At 41.8% G+C, this 23,796-nt stretch overlaps 1 protein-coding gene across 4 annotated transcripts; it reads left to right on the top strand.

The window, feature by feature from the left end:
• The first annotated feature begins 1,138 nt into the window (after positions 1–1,138).
• Positions 1,139–23,426, top strand: slc8a4a (solute carrier family 8 member 4a). 4 transcript variants are annotated; one of them, XM_069146893.1, is made up of 9 exons: positions 1,139–1,199; positions 2,448–2,523; positions 4,742–6,154; positions 6,295–6,812; positions 14,943–15,049; positions 16,216–16,334; positions 17,297–17,396; positions 19,644–19,916; positions 21,622–23,426. In XM_069146893.1, exons 3-9 carry the CDS (start codon positions 4,811–4,813, stop codon positions 21,999–22,001), a joined length of 2,841 nt encoding a protein of 946 aa, XP_069002994.1. In that variant the 5' UTR covers positions 1,139–1,199; positions 2,448–2,523; positions 4,742–4,810; the 3' UTR covers positions 22,002–23,426. The 4 variants fall into 4 exon arrangements, with proteins under 4 accessions (XP_069002994.1, XP_069002992.1, XP_069002991.1 ...); XM_069146891.1 differs by lacking the exon at positions 1,139–1,199 and adding an exon at positions 1,228–1,410; XM_069146890.1 differs by lacking the exon at positions 1,139–1,199 and adding an exon at positions 1,426–2,112.
• Positions 23,427–23,796: the final 370 nt, after the last annotated feature.

Here is a 23,796-nt window from a genome sequence, read left to right as displayed (position 1 = left end):
TAAGGCAGGTTTTCTTTCAAATATTGGAAGTCTCAAGCCTGAAGGTTTTTAAACACTGGAGCGCGATGCACAAATTACATTAAAAACTCGCATGAATATTTCAAATCAAGACTATTTGTACCGGCAGCGATGCGAATTGGCGACAGTTTTTTAATAAAAAAAGGTTTAAACAGAATCATTCCTTAGACAACATGAATTCAGCATCAGTGATGAAGATCTTGTTCTCCTCCTCACTCAACAAAAGAAAAGGAGAAATTGGTACATCAGCATCCAACGTTTGGCTAGCAGTTAGTCAAACCTGCACACTCTTGCCTGCTTAATGCCATCTACATCCAAAAATAAACTTCATAAACATTATTGATAGCTCTGTTATTTGGCCATGTTGCTCTTGAGATCTTTGTCATACCACAGCAGGTGGCAAGAATCAACATTATCATGTGGAGTTGTGATGTCTGTTTCACTTCAGCGTAATGTGATTGGTTGATGACTTTAGCCATGATGCAAAAGCTCAGAAAAAACACCCACCTTTTCAAAAAAGAGTCGCTTTTTTGTAGTATGTGTACTTTGTGTGAAAGTACTCACAACAGTACAACAGTTTGAAAAAGATATATTGGATTGCACAAAAAATACCCTACGTGTCAACAAAACCCTGACGACATCTCTACGACATCACTATGACATCACTATGACATCACTATGACATCACCAGGGTTATTTTCTCAGGTTTCAGACAGGCCCTCCTGTCAGAAAACAGTCATTTCAACAGGTTGAGTTCACCTTTAAATTGCTGGCGTCTACCCTGGCACCACTCCAAGACCAAATTTATAGTATTTTACAAATGAGGTGCAGATTAAAGAGGCAAAGTGGCCCAATTTTCACAGTCCAAGAAATCTGCTTGTTTATGTTACAAACAGTACATACTTTTAGCCGCATTCTTTTTTTCTCTCTTATAAAAGTCCAGTTTGGTTTATTTTGTTTTGCACCCTCAATCCTACATTAAAAAAAAAAAATAATAATAATTTGAGAGTAAAATTCAGACTAGGCAGTGTGTGTTTTCTTCTTTACAGTGTCTCTGTATATAAGCGGCCAGACTACACCAACATCAAACCATCAAGCCACAGCAGAGCTACAGGCAGCAACATCTGGGATTTTGGAGAGTCAAAACGAATGTCAGCTTTCTTTCTCTCGGCGTTCAGCAGGTGATATGAGCTGATGGGTGACAACGATAATGAGTAAAATTGTGAGGATTTCGGAGTAAAATGGTCATTCATTCCGGACTCCTGATGCGCAGTCAGGAGGACCAGCCGTGCGTGTAGCGCTGCTTCTGAACGTCTCCTCCCCTGTTTCTGCAGTGTTACTGCTTTTCTTTCTCGCTCATCGTTTCTTGTGCCAATGCTGCCCACTGCAAGAGTAAGACAAGACTTCCATTTGCATAACACCACACTCTTCTTTCTGGTCTGCCACCATTCCTCTGCTTGATATCCATCTTGTCCTGATCTGTGTACTGTGTGGTTTGCGTCCTCTCAATCCCTCACCATTCATTGACGCCTACTCTCATGTGCAGTCCTTTTTGGGGTTTTTTGCGTTTTCCAGCTCAGATTGAAGAAGAGCAGGGGATTTTTTTTTTTTCACTCAGTTTATTTTTCGGATATAAAGCAAACACCCTTAAAGCCTTTTAGAAATGACAGTTTTGAAGAATTTCTGACTGATACAAGCGGGACGGATAAGGACAGACCCAGTAGGCTAATTTAATTTATTATTTTACGCATCAACAATCGCACGTAGTGTGGAGAGGGTAAAGCTGAAAACGCATTGTGGGTTTTTGAAACATTACTTAGGTTTGCGGAGGGTGTCGCGGCGGTGGAATAAGGAGAGGGTTTAATGACAGGAACTAATCCGACTGTGTTAAGTTTGCTGATGTAGTCTACCTGTCAGAGAAAATAGCGAAGCACCGTGGAAAGCTATACGCATCATTTCCAAGACACCAGCGCAATAAGCCAACACCATTACACCAGCTTGCTGTGTAACTGGCACACGGGGTGTCTTCCTCTGTTGAACTGGTGCAGGGTATCCACGCTGTGACCAGGATCCAGCTGAGATTCGGGGCTTTCTGTGAGTATCTGTGGGACCGCTGTGCGCACAGAATTGACCAGTCTGTTTGTTCCTCCTGCACAGCCTACTGATGGAATAATCGGCTTTGTTCTGCATCTGTAATGTCCAGCGATCCGGTTGTCTCTGAGCCCATTTGTAACTTCGCATTTTTAATATTCTCTAGTCTGTAACAGTGGTGTTTTATTTGTTTGTTTGTTTTTTTTACCTGATTTGCTAAATCTACTTGCGGACATATCTGTCTTCTTAAAACTGTAATGTTGAATACTCTGTTTTTCATGGTGATTATAAAACTGTTTTTACAATTAGTTGGTTTAAGATGACCTGTCTTTCTGCAGAGCAATATGAAGGATAAGTTCATCTCCTGAGGCCATAACTTCCACTCTGGAGTGACTCACTGACAACTGCATCCAGGTGAGTAATCTAGTTTATCACAATATTAAAAATAGGAACTAGTACTAAAAAGCAAAGCATTTGTGCATTAGCATCTTGTTTTTGTCTCCACTGTGCAGCTCTGAAACTCACAGTTGCATGCAAACCAACAGGGCTCATCTTTTCTGCTGAGATTTCTCTCTGTTAATTGTGTTAGTTGTTTTTTGTCTTTGACACAAGGTCTTAAGGAATTAATCTTTCCTTTTGTTTTGTTTCGACACAGTTCCTGGTTTTCTTCCCTTCTGTTTGTTATCTTAATGACTTTTCATTCCCTAAATAGCAGAGATGACATTTATGAGGAGTCTGAGTACATATCGAGACTGTCACCATTTGAAAAAAACACTCACAAAATAAGTGCAGGCATCAAAGTGTGACTCATTATGTACAAGTGTTTACTTGGCAACCTCAGACCTGTGCTCAGGAAACAGGAAGACATTTGAGGATTAAATCATGATAATTATATTTGGGTCAAAGGAAATTTGTTTATTTTTTGTTGTCGTTTTGGATGAATTTGAATTCTTGAAGGTTAAATGAGAAACTCTATGAGATGTGTGTCTTCTTGCTGGACAACACGTCGATCTGCAGCGTTTAATCCAGAAATAATTGTTGAATATCTGCATCCTCAGAATCAATGTAAGTAAGGTGAAAACTTTCATCTTTGGTATTTGTGTTGTCTAAAATAATCTGGTATTCTTTGAGGACACAAGACTGTGCATCTTTAAGTATCTTGTTAGCTCATTGCTACCTGGTGGTCTCAGCATGCCACTGAACACTATGGTACCACTAGAACAGATGGCAAGACATAGACACATTTTGTCTCTATAGTATTGTCCAAAAAAACATGTTTTATTCCTGCGTTCCCACCAGTTGGAGAGATTTTGCCATAGAAACGTCTCCCACTCAAAATTTGTGCAGCGATTTTGCACCAGATCAAAGCAACTGTATATTTATTCATTTATTTATTGTTGATATATGTTAATGGCTTGAATATATATGATATCATACATCAGTGCTTTGGAGTACTCGATCCTCCTGAACAGGCACCAAACAGGTTGTTTCATTTCTCTCGTAGTCGCTGTCCATGGTGCTGATGTTTCCCCTCAAACTGATCAGCAGACGGATGTTGAGCTGTTGCACAGAGCTGTTGTTGTTGTTGTCGCAGGAATAGAGTCTGTTGATCCTTTATTTATAAACTTACAAACAAAAAAAAGACAAATCAATTTCTGCATCTGTGTTGCGCTGCTTCATTTTAAAATGTGGCCTTGATGGAAAATGCATCACTCCTGTTATGCAGGTTAGAGTGGAGAACGCAGCTTTTTTTCTGCTGCATGTCAATGAGAGCATGTGCCATACATAAAGCATTGTCACATCACTTCTGCTGTAGGTATTCAACCTATTTTTGAGATGGAGATGGTTTTAAAATTTTAATTAGGGAGCACCAGATTACATTACTTGGTATTTTTTCCTCTCTCTCTTGATCTGTTCACACTGATGCAGATGCTGATCCTCTGGATAGCACTGATGCTGAATTGTTCACTCAAGCTGTTGAGATTCTGCTGCCAAGAAAAGCACTGTGGAATTATTTTAAGTCTTCCCCTGACATAGCTTGAATAGCTTACATAAAAGGCAAAAAAAAAAAAAAAAAAAAAAAGGTGTTTACTAACTATTAGCATTAAACAGCATATTATACAGTATATGAGAGGTAGGCTGCATTTCTATTAGAGTAGAACTGTTTCTCCTTTAAAAAAATGTCTCTATCAATTGGTGTGCCTGAGAACAACTGCTCTTTTCTTGTTGTTCTCATTGTCAGTGGAGATTATTTTTGGACTCGCATCTAACTTGACAGTACACGGCGGACTGAGTCAGTTTTTCCCTCGATACTACAGGTGCAGAGGGGAACAGTTTTCCTGCTGCTTAGCACAGGATGACCACATTACATGTGTGGGAGTTGGACAGGGTAGTTCAATACAAGTGACTCAACGATTAGTAGGTGCCAATATTTCTGGCTCTCCATACTCGGACCAACCAAACTGTTGGATCCCACGTCATTTGCATACAAAAGAGCATGACTGTGAGCACTTTTGTGATGTTAAAGCTTTCCTTGTGGAGGTTATTTCGAGAATAGCGCTGTGAGTAATCTGAAACGGTCGATCTGGCTCTCTCATCCACCACACAAATGTGTTTTTCTTCTGTCTTTCAGAGGTTTGTACGAACCCCTTCACATGTGACGTGCATTGATCTCCAGCATTAGAAGACTCCAAAACTCATCATGTTTCTGCACAAGCGTATCTTGAACTGCACTCCACCTGTCACCCCGTGCATGTTCATCTCTCTTTTGCTGGTTCTGCTACCGGGAGTCACTCACTTCTCCCACGGAAGTGCCAGCCACGAAGATGAGGGCAGCACACCAGGCAACTGCTCCAGTGATGATAACTGCTCAGAGGGTGTGGTGCTGCCCATGTGGAACCCCCAGAACCCCGCGGTGGGTGACAAGGTGGCCCGTGCCATTGTTTACTTTGCAGCTCTCATATACATGTTCCTGGGCATGTCCATTATCGCCGACCGCTTCATGTCTTCTATCGAGGTCATCACCTCTCAGGAAAGGGAGATCACCATCAAGAAGCCAAACGGTGAGACGACAACGACTACAGTGCGCATCTGGAACGAAACGGTATCCAACCTGACCCTGATGGCACTGGGCTCATCGGCACCCGAGATCCTGCTGTCTGTCATCGAAGTGGTCGGCCATAATTTTGAGGCTGGATCTCTGGGTCCCAGCACTATCGTGGGCAGCGCTGCATTCAACATGTTCATCATTATCGCTATCTGTGTCTATGTGGTGCCAGAAAATGAAACCCGTAAGATAAAGCACCTGCGGGTGTTTTTTGTCACCGCCGCCTGGAGCATATTCGCCTATATCTGGATGTATCTCATCCTGTCTGTGTTCTCCCCTGGAGAGGTGGAGGTTTGGGAGGCCGTCCTCACCTTCCTCTTCTTCCCACTGTGTGTGCTGCAAGCCTGGATCGCAGACCGCCGCCTGCTCTTCTACAAGTACGTCCACAAGCGTTATCGCGCTGACAAGACCCGCGGCATTATCATCGAGTCGGAGGGGGACGCCATGTTCACCAAGATGGACTTGGAGATGGACGGGCAGGGTGTGAACTCCCACACTCACCCCAAGGAGGCTCTGGATGGGATGCTGGAGGGGGTGGAGGAAGGTGGAGGGATGAGCGCAGAGCAAGACCAAGAAGAGGAGGCCCGTCGGGATATGGCCCGCACTCTGAAAGACTTAAAACAGAGGCACCCAGAGAAAGACATGGAGCAGCTGATCGAGATGGCCAACTACCAAGTTCTGGTCCAGCAGCAGAAGAGCCGGGCCTTCTATCGCATTCAAGCCACCCGCATGATGATCGGAGCTGGGAACATCCTGAAGAAGCACGCCGCCGACCAGGCCAGGAAGGTGGTGAGCTGTCATGAGGCCAGCGGACAAGAAGAAGATCCCAACACCATCTACCTGCAGTTCGACCCCTCTCACTACCAGTGCTTTGAGAACTGTGGCTCGCTAAAGCTGTCGGTGAGCCGGCATGGAGGAGAAGGAGGCTGCACTGTTAAGGCAAGAGCAACAGTAAACATAGACATATTGTGAATGCCCAAGGTCAATTTATAATCAACTGTAAATGTATGAGGCATAAAATATTCAGCATTTTGTCATAACTCAGTCACAAAATATTTAATATTGTCTCTGCTTCACAGGTGGACTACCGGACGGAGGATGCGACTGCAAATGCAGGCTCAGACTATGAGTTCGCTGAGGGCACCTTGGTCTTCAAGCCCGGTGAGACGACAAAAGAGTTCACTGTTGGTGTAATTGATGATGACATCTTTGAAGAGGACGAGCACTTCTACGTGCGGCTCAGCAACCCCCGCATCGTACACCGGGCCGAGGTCGCCGTCCTGGAGCCGAGCTCCATCACCTCCAGCAACAGCACGGCGGGCCTCTCCCCACACGTTCCTCCCAAGGCCGCCCTGGGCAGCGCTCACACCGCCACGGTCACCATCTACGATGACGACCATGCGGGCATCTTTACTTTCGAGAGCAACTCCATGAGGGTCAGCGAGAGCATCGGCAACATGCAGGTGAAGGTTCACCGGACGTCCGGGGCGAGGGGGAAGGTGGCCGTGCCCTACCACACCATGGAGGGCACCGCGAAGGCAGGGGAGGACTACGAAGAGGTGTCCGGCAAGCTGGAGTTTCAGAACGACGAGACCATGTGAGTGCCGGCTCCTTCTCCTCATGTGATGTCTTGTTGTTGCTTCTCATCACTTGATTAAACATCGCAGCCCACACAATGGTATGTTAAACAGTCCTGCTAGATTACTGTAAATGATCTATTCTGGTAATGGATGATAGGACTATTTTTATGAGTCATAGATACGTTCACTCCGAGAAGTTTAGATCTTTCAGAGGGGTGACGTGGGAGGATAAGAGGATATAATTGCGCGGAACATAATGAAGCATTGTGGTCGACGTAAAAGAAGAAGAAGGAGGTAAAGTAGAGGAAGAAGTAGAGGTTCAGAGGCAGCTTTCCATGAATGAATGCAGAATTAAAATGCAACCCTTTGGGACTGCTGCTGAGGTTATATGGCAGTTCATTGTAATGCAGCACAATAAAGACTTCCCTGCAGAGAGCAAAGGAAGAGTATGTGATCGACACAGTAAAAAGGAAAGAAAATCAGACAGGTGACTTGCACTGCAGAGAGGAGGGGACGAGGGCTGAGCAACTACTGAAGCAGGTGCATGTGATGAAGCCTGTGTGATTATTTCAGCAAAAACGAGTCATAGATGCACCACCAGAGAGGCAGATAAAAAAGATCAGGGAGGACGAGTGCAGAGAGAGATGGAGCGCTGAAAGTGTGATGTTTTTCCAGCTCCACTCTTGAACGTTGTGTTGATGGGTTGGCTGAGCGATGAGCACACTTGTAGTGCTTGTTTTGAGCAAAAGAACCAGGCGATTATCTGCAGATTTCTTTTTGTATTTCAAAAAACAAAAATGCCCTCAAACGTATCAAGCTGATCACAAAAATGATTTCCTGCGCACCAAAGGAAAAAACAAAGCAGTAATACGTGTCAGATGAATCTGTCTGTGCGAGGAGTATTTCAGAGCCGCTGTGTAGGTGTATTGTGTAGGTCGGCTGAGTGGGAGGAAAGGCAGGTGAATACATGGTGCCAAAGAGAATGCAGATCTCCCTATTTGTCTTTTTTGCCTCGCAGTACAGGTGAGATTTGAATATATTGGTCTGTGTGTTTAGCAGTTTGGTTGTGCACGTCTTGTGTGTTTGCTTGCTTCTCTAAGTGTGTGTGTGTGTGTGTGTGTGTGTGTGTGTGTGTGTGTGTGTGTGTGTGTGTGTGTGTGTGTGTGTGTGTGTGTGTGTGCTGAATCTACTTTAAATCCACATCAAACAAAATGTCACTCCAAAGGGGAACTCAAGGAGCTTTGTGAGCATCCAAAGCAATTAAAGGAAGTGAAGAGGGGTTAAAGGAGTCCCGAAAGTTCTCAACGCAGCAACCACCACTACAGAGGCTGCAGTTAATGAGTCAATAGTGCATAACAGTGCGAGATGAGAAGCAGGCAGCTTGCATCTGCATTCAAATGGAGACTGAGCAGTAGATAAAAGCCTCACCTACTGAGCCAAGACTCTGCTCATCAGACTGTAGTGGGACGATACCGACACAAGCATCTTCACGCTTCCCGTTCTCAGGAGTCATGCTTTGCTCAACAGTCGCCGTGCAGCAGAGGAGGAAGAACCGTGGACAGCAGGATCCAGCAGGGGCAGGACAGCTTGCTACCAGAAAAAAGGGATAAAAAGAAAGCCCAGACACAACGGGAAATGCCAAAGCTGTGCTCAGCTGCTCCTCAGAATAGCAGGCAAGGACTTAAAGGGGAATGCAGGAGTCCTCTGATCACAGGGGGAAAGGGTTCATCTCAGATCTTGAATCACAATTGTCGGGTCCTGACAAGCCGCAGCAGCTTCCTTATCTTTAACGATGAATCTAAAGTAATATTTTAATTCTCTTGTTGGAAAAGGGCAGCATTCGTGTCTGTGTGCCAGCTGCTTGATGTTGAACCATCCAGCCAAAGTCCTGTAATTTTTAAGAGTCGAAGATGTAGTATACCAGATTGCATTTTGTTCCTGCTTTATGCTACTCAGACGCTTCTCGAGTCAGACAACATTTTTTATGAGGTTGTTTAATTTGGAGCATTCAGTCAGTCCTCCTAAAAGATGCAGGTGAAGCCCCATCAGCGCTGTGTGTCCTTGTGTATTGCATCTTTTTCCGTGTCCGTACGTCTCTCTGTGTATTTGTATCTCTGAGCGGACGAACTTGTACACGCTCTGCGTTAACTGCATATCTGTGCTCCTCACTCCTCAGCAGGCTGCCAAAGTTCATCTTTCAAACAGAGCTGGCTTTTCTTACCCGAGTGTTTCCCTGGGCATTCAGGACAAAGAGCTGACACTCAGCAGCAAGCCTCCAGGCACCTCTGTGTGTGTGTGTGTGTGTGTGTGTGTGTGTGTGTGTGTGTGTGTGTGTGTGTGTGTGTGTGTGTGTGTGTGTGTGCGTGTGTGCGTGCGTGCGTGCGTGCGTGTGTGTGTGCGTGTGTGTTACAGTGTCTCAGACTGTGTGTCTTCGCGTCTGTATGCATCTGCCTTTCGCCATCAATGTTTGAGCGCACAGTGGAACAGAAGAGGAGGAAGCCAAGTTTTAAGCTTTTGACACGGAGCCAGGAGGAACGGTTTAAAATCTGGGCGTGCAGTTAAATAATAATTTACCATCTAAATTCTGCACTGCAGTAAATAGATTATGATATACAGACAGAAACCTTTGAGCCCAAAAAAACAGGCTAACATAGAGATCCATTTTACATTCTGTGTTTTTGGATTAGAGGAAGATCTGCACAGACCCTTTGATGCCTGTGTGTACCATAAGCTTCCATCTGTTTTTGTTAGGCGCCTCGAAATGTGTGGCACTATGCACTAGTTGAGGCTGAAGTGAGTAACGGGGGCAGTTACATAAACTAAGATGAAAGAGATGTGACGGGATCACTTCTGAAAAGGGAAAATCAATACCCTGATATTCTTTATTTCTCTCGCTTAATGTAGTCAGGATCAATAACGGCCTGAATTTCCTGAAAAACACGGAGAAGAGAGGAGCGGGAGAGTCATTGTTGGGTAACATTAACGCATTCGTAACAGTTGAAACCTCTCTTAAATCATATGCTTCCTCTGTAGACTCATAAAGGGAGAAGGAAAGGTTTACTCCACTGATATGAGGCATCTATTTCTGTACTTTATTCTCACAGCAATCCAATTTCAGTTCTTAATTGTGCTACATTTATTAGCCTTGCTGGTGGCTCTCAAAGGAGGCATTGTTGGTCGATCAGTTGATCACATTGATCCAGAGTTAAATATTTCAACACCTACCTGATGTTAGGTGGATGAATCTGCATGACTTTAGTGTTCCTATTTTTTGTGTAATTTGTTATTTTCTCATGAAATATCTTCGCATCTACTGGATTAGACTGGCACAAAATACTGTACTGACATTCATGGTTTCCAGATGATTTATCCTAATCACTGTTAAGATCTCATGACTTTTTCTCTTGAGCCAACACCTTTTGGTTGGACTGCAATGAAATGTGGTCCATCACTTTGATGATCTTGGGCCAGCATCAGGTCAAAGTTCATTCCTATCAGCCAGCTGTACTTTGTGTTTAATGTTTTGTTTTCTAAAAGAAATGCTTATAACACGCTAGATGGTAAACATGTTACACCTACTGAGCATCATACTGACTATTGTCACTACAAACTAATTACCCTGCTATTAGCATTTACCACTGTGTTTAAAGTGTAGACTGTATATAAAAATGAAAGTGCAATACCAGTGAGAGCCAATAGGGGCTGGCTAATATATCTGATATATATGTCATTACGTCAGCTAATTTCACTCCTTCTGAGAATAATTCCATAATTATTGAGATATTAGGCCTCAAAGAGAGGTATGTTTGGGGGTGTGCCTGGTTTAATAGGCATGCCTGGGGTGCAGTCATAGACTGTATATAAACGTGGACGTAGCTCCACCCCCCAGCTTCTCCAAATATAGTAATTTCTGGCTTCAAACTGCTCAGGACTAGCAAGACTGCGACGGTCAAAATCCAAACTCAAACCATTGGGTGACGTCACTGTTGGTTACCGCTTCGGTGCAGTCAGCTTTCCAGTATAAGTGGGCGGGGCATAGTGGCCTTGCGTTCTCTGTCCCATCAGCCCTTCACTCCTCCCCAGCTCGACCAAATAGGGCAACTTCTGATTCCAAAAAACCAAGATGGCGATGGGCAAAATGCCGAACTGTAGGCTTCAAAACAGCAGCTCACAAACCAGTGGGTGACATCACGATGGGTTGCTGCTTGGTTAAATTACACCCTCACAGTAGCAAACAGCTAGGATGGCTGTAGATTGGAAATGAATCAGAATTGCTCCTCATCTCACTCATCGTTTCCTGTGCTTATTAATTCAGATCTCATGAAGAGGTTATTCTGTTATTCTGCCACACAGTTTTGTAAATACAAGTTATCAGTGGTCGTGTCATGTATCTCTATCAATGTCAAAAGGCTTTTCTTCCCATATAATTTGCCTCTACAAAATAACCCAGCAACTCAGTAGGGACACAATAATGTGCATATTTTATCTGCCGTAGACATGAAAAGCACATTTCTTCACATTGCAGCCGCTTTGTGTTCATAGTCAGCTACACTGTAGCCTCTCCAGGGCCGGCAGAGATTCAGTATCTTGCTCAAGGACACTTCTGCAATGTAGATATTGTACCTGCGGACACAGCGGTTTGATTCAAGACTCTTTAACTGAATGCTGTTGTCTGGTTCAATCATGGGAATTTGACATACTGTCATACATTTCACTCGCTGTCCCTACTGGCTTCGTTTTCGTCAGGGTGTCTGGAGGGCTGGAGCCTTTGCCTGCATGCAGAGGGTAGAAATCAGAAATACTCTTACAGGGCGAACGCACAGCCATAAAAATCACTCGTAACTGCATGCAGTGTGGAGTTTCCAGCCTTTATGACTTATTGTATATGTCTCTGGATTGTGGGAGGAAACTGGAGCATCCTTAAAAAAAAAAAAAAAAAAAAAAAAAAAAAACTGAATGTGGAGGAGAGGGAAACTCCAAATAAAGATCCAGAGCTACTTCAGGAATGACAGCTGCATGGTTTTTCTTTCTGTAGGTGACGGTCTGAAGCACAAAGCCATACCGCCAGAGGGCCTGACTTTCTCTTTTTATCAGGTTAATCCAAGTTAATCCAGCTAATTAACGCAAAAAAGAAGCATACTCCTTATTTTTGTGTGCATTCAACAGACTTCTTAGAAAATGTGACACCCTTTCTACAGTCTTATTTGCACCAGATTGCAGTGTGTCCCACTCATGCAGAGGAGACTATTGTTGTTCCAAATGGAGCAGAGATCAATCATCAGAGCAAAGACAATCTGATGTGTGTGACGGATACAATTGCAGGGTATGTAATACTATGGCTTCTCAGAAACTATCCGAGGAGCGGAGCAGGCGGGCAGAGATGGCTGGTACACAGTGAAATGTGATATGCGGTAAGTGAGGACTTGATAGAATCCAACTGGGCCTATAATAATAAGAGTTAGCATCGACCTGCAGAGATATAGGAACCATGAGGTAGAACTGGATGGTGCCTTTCATGGAACCGATTCTTACAGTGGCTATTTCTAACTAACACGCAGAGAAACTTTTAAAAGATTACCAATTTTGAAAAACAGCTTGACATTGTGGGACCAAATATGCTTATCTAGTGACTTAAATGTCGAGATCCATACCAACGTGTGGTTTTACAAGGAGTTCCTTGCTTCTTCTTAAAAGTACTGATCCAGCCAAGAAATAGATGCAGGACGTAACTTCCACAACTAACATCTGAATTCACAAATAAATGTTTTTATATTCAAAGTGAAGGGAGGAATAGCATTCTATTCTAGCATCTAGCATTCTAGCATTCAGTTAGTGAGCTTCAGGGCTGCTGAAAAGTTGATGTTTTTAGATTTGGACACAGCCAGGCCAATTGTTTCCCTTCACCTCCAGACCATCTGCTGAGGTAAACTAACATACTGCTAGTCCGAGCTTCATATTTTCTGTACAGCCATGAGATGGGTATCAAATTTCTACTTTAACTCCCAGCAAGAAAGCAAATATAGCAAATAATATGCTGAAACTGAGACATTTAAGTGCTGCTTAAACTTTTTTAAGACTTGTTGCTGACATCAAATTCAAAATAAAAATATTTTTCATAAAATAATAAAATTTCTCAGTTTCAACATTTGATATGTTGTCTTTACATGATATTGGAAATCATTGCATTCTGTTTTCATTTACATTTAACATAGCGTCCCAACTTTTTTGGAAACAGGGTTGTAGTTTGTTAGTCCATGAGCCTAGTTAGTTGGTTTCTGGTAATCTTGCTAAGGCAGATTTGAAACCGTTCCAAAGTAAGATAACACATGGAAGCATTTTTTACAAACTGTAAACACACATTTTATCTTTAAACTGAACCTACAGTTAATGTAAGCACTTAAAATCACTGGGGTCACTTGGATAATTTAACAATGAGACTAGTAGTATGTTGATTTGTGTTATCCTGTGTAGCACTATGAGCATCACTGAGTTCTCCTGGATTTTGTTGTGAAGTCAGATTTCTGCCATATTCACAACTGATTATTAACTCTTCCAAAATCTGGACCGAATGATTTAATGGGTCAGCATTGCTCTCCTACTTTCACCCTACCGTTAGCTGAAGGTTGGAACTCACAGGACTCACAGCTGATTTGAGTATACTATTGACTATTTCACTGAACTGATTTTTTTTTTTTTATTATTTTTTTTTTACATTTTTCATTGGAGATGTGCATTTTTTGTATTCAGGTGTTGTAAATACTTTAAAATTTAAAATGTAAACTATAAAACTTTTTTTTTAAATGACTTATTTTACATGTATGACTAATTTATAAAACCTAATCTAATCCTTTTTTCAGTCTATTTTAAAACCTTGAGTCAGTTTTGATTTGTTCACCATTCACAATAACACCCACCCTTTTGTTGTTAGTGCAAATGAGCATTAGACTCTTGCAGCAGTTTAAATTGCTGGCTAATCAGAGGGATGCATTACACGATCCCACTTCCCTGCTGCTTTTTGACAGCCTTTAATCTCTGGTTTGTATTTTAGTGGGGAGTCGGCAAAATGTAAATGTTTGTCTGATCTTCTGCAGTTAGATTCTGCTCATCTCGGTACGCTGCAGCAAGACAAACAGAATCTGCTTGAAGTGTGATGTGATATCAAAATGGCTGCTGCATGAGTAGCAACTGAGCCTTCACATTTTATTTTAAGGCATTGCCATGATGCTTCAAAGTAAACTTACCATGTACATAACCTCTTTGTTCCCATTGTGAGGACTCTAGGCTATACCGCGATTCACTTTGCTCCCACTGGCATGACTTTCCCTGACATTAGACAGCGAATGACGTCTCGTTGGCGTTTAAAATAAACTTCTCCTCTTCGGCAAGCAAAAGTGCTTCCTGCGTGTTGTCAAATCCTGAGTGTATATGTGTAGACAGAAATAGACAGCCACCCACACATCATTAGGGAGATGGAGGGAGAGGGAGCGAGAGACTGATTGTAGGAGAATGAGGCAGGCTGAAGAAAACATGTTGGTCAGAGTTTAACATCGAGGCCTCACGTATTTTTGTAGCTCTCAGATTTTAAGAGCACAAACTGTCTTAAGAGTTTGCTCTAACCTGCACGGATTCCTCGATAGGCCGTGTCTAATTTCCACAGAGAACAAGATAAAAATTAAATTTCCAGTGACTCGTAACTTGAAGTGTGTGGGAGAGGAGTGGGCTATTTCACTACTCTCGTGCTCTAATGAAATTAATGGTGGAGATGGAGTCCGCCCTCTTGTGGGAAAACATATATTTTATTCTCTAAATTTGTACATGATGTTCTGCAGTACAGTCTATCTGTTAATTTGTGGAAATCTTGAACTTGCATCATCTTATCTAACAGATCTGTTTTCATGATTCATCGTGTAGGCAGTCTACCTCTTGGCTGCACTGGTTTTATTCCAATGTCTACAAAAGCATTGGCTTCGCATTAGAAAGTTCTCTCATGGTTGCCTGGGTTTTATTGTGAGTCAGGTAACAAAGGCTTAACGTAGGTCACTCATATTGACGGCTTCTGTTATTTCCTTAATAAAGGTAATTCATAATTCATCCATCTCTCTTTGGTTCGATCCTCTACTTGTTCCCTCGACCCCTTCTGCCTTTAGGAAACTGCTGAATGTTAAGGTCATCGATGATGAGGAGTACGAGAAGAACAAGACCTTCACCATTGTACTGGAGGAGCCCATACTGCTGGATGTGGGGCAGAGACATGGTGAGTTGACGACACAGCTTCCTCATTATTTTATGGCTTGAAATAAACTAAGGCTTTGTATCTACTCTTCTTTATTTTTCTTGAAATTCTTGAGCAAGAGCAGCACTGACACATTTTTTTTAACTGTGTAGAGTCGCTTTGGTGTTTATCATGGCCAGGCTTTAAGTTGGAGGACTCAAGGTCTAATTGTTGCACTTTTAAATAGCTTTAGTGGAAGTAGGTCAGGGAGAGAAATAAAATACAAAGGATTAATTTATAATTTGTATACACATATATATTATTGAGGGCTGTAATTCAGAGTGTGGACTCCAGAGTTATTTGTAATCATGTTTTTATGATTGATTTCCTACCAAGTAGATAAAAACTGTGCCTCCACCTCATAGTAGCTAAACCCCCCACTATTGCCACCACAAGATCTCTAAATAATGAAGTCATAATTGTCACAGTGACCCACTGTTCAAACTGGCTCAGGTCATGTGGCACATACACAAAAAGCATGTTAAAAATGATCAAAAGTAAAGATGGTTTGACAGTATTTGAAACAGCTTAAATTAAATAGTTGGAAATGTGATTAATCAGCAAATGTTTAGGTGACCCATAATATACTTAATTCTCCTGTGAGCATTGTTATTGAAGAATATACTGTATCTATTGTAATAACATTTCACCACAGATTTATTTAAAACAATAACACACAGGTGTTAAAATGTGTCAATAAATAGATATCAAATGATTAATCTCTTCCTAAATAGAATTAACAAATAGGAAAATAAATAAATAATTGAACAAGCAATGAAAAATATATCCAAATAAATCAGTATCCACTGATATAAATAAATGTCTGTGTACTATTTAAAACTCCAATACAACTTGTTTTTGTGGTTTTACTTAATTTAATTAACTCTGAGTACCCACTGTTTGACAAATTTGTTATTTATTTCAATAATGATGCCTGTCAATCAACGACTGTGGATGTGATTAATTATGATTGGCTGCTCCTTCACTCAGAAGAGATTCATGTAAAAACACTAACAGACGTTAGCACACAAGGAAGACTGAGTTTCCTTATCACTCGATTCTGTGTCCTATTAGGCAGTCATTCTCTTCCTATAGCGCCACGCAGTAAATACTGAATGATGGTTCATACATCTGTTCCTTCGCTGCAGGAGACACCAACGACAACAAGACATCAGTGGGACCGGAGGACACGTCAAAGATGGGCTGCCCCTGTCTCGGCGAGCACACCAAGCTGGAGGTGGTTATCGAGGAGTCCTATGAATTTAAGGTAACTCTAAATGAGCAGCTTTTTATTCTCACTATTTTGGGATCCCTCATAAAATTCTATATGCTGAAACGCACCATACCTGAATCCTTGAAGTGTTTTATAGACGCTGGGAGAACATAAACAACCCAAACAGCTCAGAAACTCTGGAGGATCATGACAAAGTCAAACAGTGATATTTATTACTTCTGCAAGTTTCAGTTATGTCACAGTCTTCTGGGCTCGACTGCTGGGGATTAATATTTAATCTAACTATGGATGTGTGATGAATTATGAGTTTTGTTCATGTAACTAATGGTGCTGCCAGTTGAGTCATCCGCTCATCATTTCATCCGACTTGAATAGTCAAAAGTTGTGCAAATTGTATCATTTGATCGTAATGCACCCTGTAAAGCTGTACTCCATGCAATCTGTTCGATTATTTGATTAGACTCTCCCTGCCTAGGAAATGTTTAAACTTTATAACCCCATTTCCTGTGTCGTCTCCATGCCCAATCTGAGATAACCCTGATTACATCAGTATGACATCATGATTGTTATGCTCCCATTGGAGCCACAAAACACATTTTCTGACAGTTTTCATAGGTTTGTGTTGCACTTTATCCTCACGACTTAACTGATCTTCGAGTGTAAAATGGGTGGTATGCCCCTTTAAGATAATTCAAGAACATTTAAGCAGTAACATGATATTGCACTGATACCTACAGCTCCAGTTTCATGGCTCTATTTTCTGCTCTGGTATAAATCAGCTTGATGCTGTTTCCTGAGGGATGTCGGGGTTTTGTGCTCCCTGCATCTGTTTGTGTGACTCGCTGTGCACCACAGCGGCAGGAGGCATGCTGTTAATTGTACCTTAATTCACCACATCCATGTCCCAAGCGTCATATAGTGTTGAGATGATATACATACTGAATATGTCGTACCTGTAAATGCACCTCTCGTCTGCTTCCTTTGCCGTGGTCCAGAGCACAGTGGATAAGCTGATCAAGAAGACGAACCTGGCTCTGGTGGTGGGGAGCAGCAGCTGGAGAGAGCAGTTTGTTAGTGCTGTCACTGTCAGCGCAGGTGAGTCGAGGCGTCCTGAAATGTCTCATCTGTTCATCCCTCTGAGACCAGACCTGTGGAAGATTGAGCCTGCAGGCTGGATCTTGCCCACCAGCTGCCTGTGGGGAAGAGTTTTTTTGTTTTTTTTTAGATCCTTTAAAATCCCAAATTATCCTGCTTGACATTGTCTTAATTCAAAAAGAAAAAACACATTTTAAGAGATAATGATTAAAAGAGCTCACAAAAACAAAGCCTGTTTTAATACATTTTTATGACTGTATGCTGCATTCAATTTATTGCCGATAGTTTATTAAAAATGCATGATTCACCACATCATAGGTTAGGTTAGGTTAATAAAGTAACTACCTAACCTAACCTAACCTATGATGTGGTGAATTCCTCATGTGGCTCACCATAAAATCGAAACTGGCCGGCGCTGCCCGAGCAATTAATGGTTCTGAAGAATTTATGTAGAAGTATGTGCTATGAAGAACTCTTTTTAATTTGCCTGTTCAAAAACCATTCATTTGGCTTTTTAGAACATTTTAGATCTGCACTGGTGCACAACACAAGCAGACTTCGACGCCAGAGATGTGTCATTTTGTTTATGCGCTCTTTTCTCTCATTTGTTCTCTAATTTGCATGCAGTGAATGTATAAATAGAAAGTACGCTTCCTGCCTATATGTACGTGTATATCACTGAGTCATAGATATATACATACATATGCATATATATATTTACAGGTTTAATGTAATGATCTGAAAAGGTTGCAGCCCCAACACCTGCACCAGATGGCTCATAGATGATGAAGGATGGTTTAATGTTGGCTGGATTTTGCAGTTAAAGATATTATAAAAGTTTGACTAAAATATAAAACTGGAGCTATTTACTGTTTCACCAACTCTATAATGGTTTACTAAGTGCACAGAGCTCTTGAAGGGATTGTTTGAAAATCGTTATTGTTCGCAATCAATTTCATGTTCTGTTTATGTTCAAGGCTGAGCAGTATTATAATATATATTATGATATTATTATATAACAGACTGCCCTCAGTTATGGCTGGTTGAAGTCAGTCTGTAAAAATGCTGTCAAGGCTGACTGAAACAGGGTGTTGCTGGGATTGTGGCTGTAGTCATGGCTGTGCTCTGGTTACATATTGCTTTTAAAGGGTGTGACACCAGCTACATGTAGGGGTTGTGTGTGTGCAGTGAAGTGACATATTTGTGATGGCTAAGTACTCCTGTGGTTGTATTGGTAACACATCTGTCATATTTGAACACAACTGGTTCAAATCCCGTTTGGCTTGATGATGTTTTCTAGGCTCATTTTAAGAGGGGCAGTAAAGAGTTGTCAAAGTGCAGCCACAAACCACAACTGGAGCCATAACCCAGGCAACAACCATGAACACAGCCACAGTTTCATCCACCGAAACCAGTGCAATAAATGTATTATGTAAACTGTCACATCATCTGTCCGTTCTGCAGAATCTAAAAAGCATTTCTCTAAGCTGGCAATGTGTTACAACCATAGACTGTATATAAAAGTGGACGTCTGAAAAATGAGGCTGAAGTGCCTTAAGCTGCAATACCACCAAGTGCCACTAGAGGTTGTCTCTAAAAGGCTTCCGGCTCCATAGACTCCCAATCAACAAGTATCATAAAATTCTCAGTCAATAAAATTTCTCCAAGAGGTATTTCAGTGTTGTTAGCTAAAGTAACTCCTTCTTATTTGTTTTCTGGCCGTCCATCTGGAAATAATCCTGTCATTAATTAGAAAATAAGCTTAAAAAAAACTTGTTTTGGGGGGTGGGTCTGTTGGATTGATGATGTGGGGCAGTCAGGTTACGGCTAAGGGTGGGCGGGACATAGTATTGCCGGGTTTCCAATCAGATCGAGTGAGGTCCACTGCAAACTGCTCGGGACTAGCAAGATGGTGCCGACCAATTTCCAAACTCGAGGCGTCATATCAGCCGTTCACAAACCAATGGGTGAAGTCCCGGCTGGTTGCCGCTCGGTTACAACTAACTTTTTATATGGATCAGGGGGAAATAAAAAGCTTATGACGTCATGCTCAACCAGGTCAGAAACAAAAAAATCCCATCAAGACCATTTGGGGTCTCTGTAAAGCCATGATGTCACCAGCAGGTCAAATATATTTACAGTTTTACGATCTAATTCTTTCAAACAAAGTTTTCAAAGCGCTTTACCGAAAAATCAGAAGCAGCACCTCAGGCAGGCCTTCATGCATCTTCTTTCTGTCTTTGCCAGGTGACGATGACGAGGAGGAGAGCGGGGAGGAGCGCCTACCGTCCTGCTTTGATTACATTATGCACTTCCTGACAGTTTTCTGGAAAGTCCTTTTCGCTTTTGTCCCACCGACTGAGTACTGGAACGGCTGGGCCTGCTTCATTGTGTCTATTTCCCTCATTGGCGTTCTGACAGCTGTGACCGGGGACCTGGCCTCACATTTCGGCTGCACCGTTGGTCTCAAAGACTCGGTCACCGCTGTGGTGTTCGTGGCCCTCGGCACCTCTGTTCCAGGTGGGCTTCTGTGCTGTCAGTCAGCTCTAATAGCAGACTTGTCCTGCGTTTCTTCTGAGCTTTGCCCTTGCAGTCGAAGCAGCTGTTTGGGGAAAAGAAGGGTAACCTCTGCCTCTGCCTGTGCTGTCGGAGGAATTCTCTCCAGAGCTCTGGTCTTGGCCATTAACAAGCTGTAAACAAAGAAAAAAACACAGTTTAATTTGTTATTCTCTGCATAATTGTACTCCCATTTCACTATGTCCTAAACACTGGCACAAAGAGGCACAAATGAGAGTCTGAAATTGAGTCTTTGACAGCTTTTCACATCAAACATACTCTCCCTGAAGCTGGCAGCGAAATCATGCTGAAAATCACCCAAACAAATTAGAAGGCAATAATTACAGAGTTACAGGAACCACAGATTGTGGCAGTAATGGCCTGAGATACACTTGTTTTGGTGGACAGAGAGGTTCAGAGACGTTATCTTCTTTTGACATTTGTCGTAATTTACTTTTATTAAATAATGCATACCTGCAAATCTTAATTCTACAGATCAGTCAGAATTCCATTTGTTAGAACAACCTGGAGTTTATTCTTAATACTTTGCATTTTTGATTTTAGGACTCTGAGAATGAAACCAAAATCCCCTAATCAGTAGTTAAACACCCCCTTACAGAAAATAACAAATGTGTTTCCCATGTTTACCACATGGAATACATGTGATCACATGTATGACATATGTTTACCACATGTTGGAACATATAATAACATGGGAATCTACCTGTAGCTTTTAGGCTAACAGACAGATATACAAGTGTTCTATCAATGTAATCACCAGAAATGTTAAAAATATTCAACTATGTTGAACTTTTCTTTGATAGCATTTAAAAGTGAGACGCCCATCAATATTAGCTGATGATATTAAGAATGACTTTTCCAAAACTTGTCCATACCAATAGTATCAAACAAACCCAGAAAGTATCAGTAAATCCATGTATTCATGATTAAAAATAATTAAATTACTACTTAACATTTATTTTATTTTCCTGTATGCTCATGTCTTTAAATACCTTCAGGCTATGTTATAAACATAGACTGTATATAAAAGTGGATGTTGCTTCCAGGTCTGAAAAATGAGGCTAATGCTTGCGTGCCTTTAACTGCAGTACCACTGAGGACCGCTAGGGGATGGCTCCAAATAGGCTCTGACTCCATAGACCCCGATTCAACTTCTCTCATGAAATACAAAGTCAATAAAAAATTTCCACGAGTAAATATGGTGTCGTTCGCTAAGGTCACTCCTTTCTATTAGTTTTCCGGCGGTCCATCTGAAAATAATCCCAGAATTAATTACATATCAGGCATTTTTGACATTTAAATTACAGGTCTGTAGTGCACTCAGGTTTCCTCTATCGGTGGGTGGGGCGCAGTGTCTTTGGGTTCCCAATCAGATCGAGCCAGATCCCCACTTGCTCGTCCAAATATGGTCCATTCTGGCTCCAAAATAGCAAGATGGCGATGGCCAAAATCTGAATTCGAGGCTTCATAACAGCAGTTCACAAACCAAGGGGTAACGTCACATTTGGCCGCCGCTTTTTGTAAAGTCTTTGGTATTTGTGGGATTTAAGCAGATGATCCGAACAAAAATGTACCCCTGAGACCACTGACCTCCATCAGTAGCTGAGTGTTACAAATTCACCTATTTATTTATTTTTGTTTTTTATAGACACATTTGCGAGTAAGGTGGCTGCCATCCAGGATCAATACGCTGACGCCTCTATCGGGAATGTGACTGGCAGCAACGCGGTGAATGTGTTCCTGGGCATCGGGGTGGCGTGGACCATCGCGTCTGTTTACTGGCAAACCAAAGGCAAGGTGTTCAAGGTGAACCCGGGCTCGCTGGCCTTCTCCGTCACCCTCTTCACCATTATGGCGCTGCTGTGCGTGTTGATGCTGCTCTATCGGCGACGTCCCAGCGTGTCGGGCGGAGAGCTCGGGGGCCCACGGACAGCCAAGCTCATCACCATGTTCCTGTTCCTCTCCCTCTGGTTCATCTACATCCTCTTGTCCTCCCTGGAGGCGTACTGCCACGTGCCTGGCTTCTGAGACAGAGGGAAACGCACAAACACGAGTCCTCTCCTGGTTTTAACAGTGTACTGAACGTGTTTTCTCTCTGTTTTTGTCTATTTTCACAAAAGTTTATAACTATTTGTATCATTAGTTATTATTGATACCACACAGTATCTGACTGACTTTGAATCTTTGGACTTTGGACCTTTGCTATCACCCACTATGCTGTGAGGGATAGCTTTAGCCTCTGAAATTGAGCCTCTCTCAACTTTTTTTGTCCTTTTTTTTTATATTATGTTATACAGGACATTTATCTAATAATTTATCTAATGATCAATCCTTCTGTCACTTGACACATACAGCACAGCTTCTTGTGTCATGTCCTCTCTCTGTGTGGACAGCTATTTGAGTTATCATTAGGGAAGCACAAGCGAGCATTCAAAAGATTCCTTGTATTTGGCGAGTGCTATAAAATGGAAAATTAAAGATGATGCATGGGACGACATTGGTACTTGACACTTATATAAAATGAAAGACTGAAGTGACCGCTAAAACATATTTGTGTGATGATATTTATTACTCAATCTATACATTTATTATTCATTGTATTTCATGTAAAAGATGAACATTGTGCGTGGGAGTTTTGTGAAAGACTAGGTGTGTTTAATTTTGCACGTGATCAGATTAACAGTTTCTTGGTAAACTATTTTAAAGTACTGTATGTAATATTTTGACATGGCTGTTGACGTGTTGATGTGTTCCTGTACATGTGAATCACAGCTGTATCATATTCTTTTCACTGCCTGGTGCCCTCTCCAACAAACAGTATCATGTTGGACATAGCCATTTTTAGAGATCCTTTTTCTTTTTTACGACATGAATCAACCTGGAGCAGAATTGTTCAAATCCTCTGAGCACATTAATGATTTTTGCGTGTTTGTGTGTATGTGGTGAATGTGTGCTCCTCTGCTCTCCAGCACAATTTGGCTAAAGGCATGGCACTGTCTCCTCTCGGACTCCGCAAACGGTACAGGGTTGTTCATGGGAACAACAAAAAGAAAGTTGGAGTCTGAGTACGGATATGAACAGGACACAAGTTTTCTTATCTGTCATGCTGACACTGTGAACATTTTTCCGAGGATATCACTTTTAGAAAAAGCACAGCAGTGAGCAAAGGGACACTATTCTAATGAGAGTGAGAATGAGGTCCTTATCATAGCACAATCACCACAATATGTGCTAGAAAAGAAGACATATACAGTATTTCCTGAGAATGTCTCCTTGTGTCGCACAGCAGTTGATAATGAAGTTTGTTTTTTATTTAATCTAGAATTGGTAGAGCCATATTTATTGTAACAGTATTACAGTAGAGGTATTTATATGATCAATTTTAGTTTTATTGATATGCACGTTTAATGTATAAAAAGTGGAAATAAATGTTGCTGATTTATGATGCCGCAAGATCCCTTGTCATCTTAATTTAACTTTTTATAAAGCTATTTTTTCAAGATTATGTCTGTAAAGACCCAAACACATGGTTAAAACATCACCAAAATTACCATAGCCATTAAATAACACATTAAACATGACATTCTGACAATATAAAACAATCCACTGTAAGAACTCAACAAACTGCAAGCTTATAACTACAGTCAAAGCAGCACTCTGACAGCAGAAGTATTCTGCACCTTTTTAGAGAAAGTGAATGCCAATAGATTGGCTGAGGAGTGCTGCTTTACAAATGTAAGTATCAAAAACAGGTGCAAGTTGAATTCAAGGACATCTCATTGGAACCAAACAGAAAAAGAAACACGGGTTTGACTTGTACTTT

Source organism: Embiotoca jacksoni, unplaced genomic scaffold (genome assembly GCF_022577435.1).
Source record: "Embiotoca jacksoni isolate LCO1_2020_lvr unplaced genomic scaffold, fEmbJac1.0.p SCAF_13, whole genome shotgun sequence".
NCBI lineage: Eukaryota > Metazoa > Chordata > Actinopteri > Embiotocidae > Embiotoca > Embiotoca jacksoni.
Note: the sequence above shows the minus strand (reverse complement) of the source record. Positions and strands in the feature narration are given on the sequence as shown.

What these genes read in the sequence shown, in the direction of transcription:
- slc8a4a (XM_069146893.1), top strand. Translation starts at nt 4,811, where the DNA reads ATGTTTCTGCACAAGCGTATCTTGAACTGCACTCCACCTGTCACCCCG. An exon ending in AAGGAGGCTGCACTGTTAAG is followed by an intron (nt 6,155 to 6,294) that starts GCAAGAGCAACA and finishes TCTGCTTCACAG; the next exon opens with GTGGACTACCGGACGGAGGA. An exon ending in TGCTGTCACTGTCAGCGCAG is followed by an intron (nt 17,397 to 19,643) that starts GTGAGTCGAGGC and finishes TGTCTTTGCCAG; the next exon opens with GTGACGATGACGAGGAGGAG.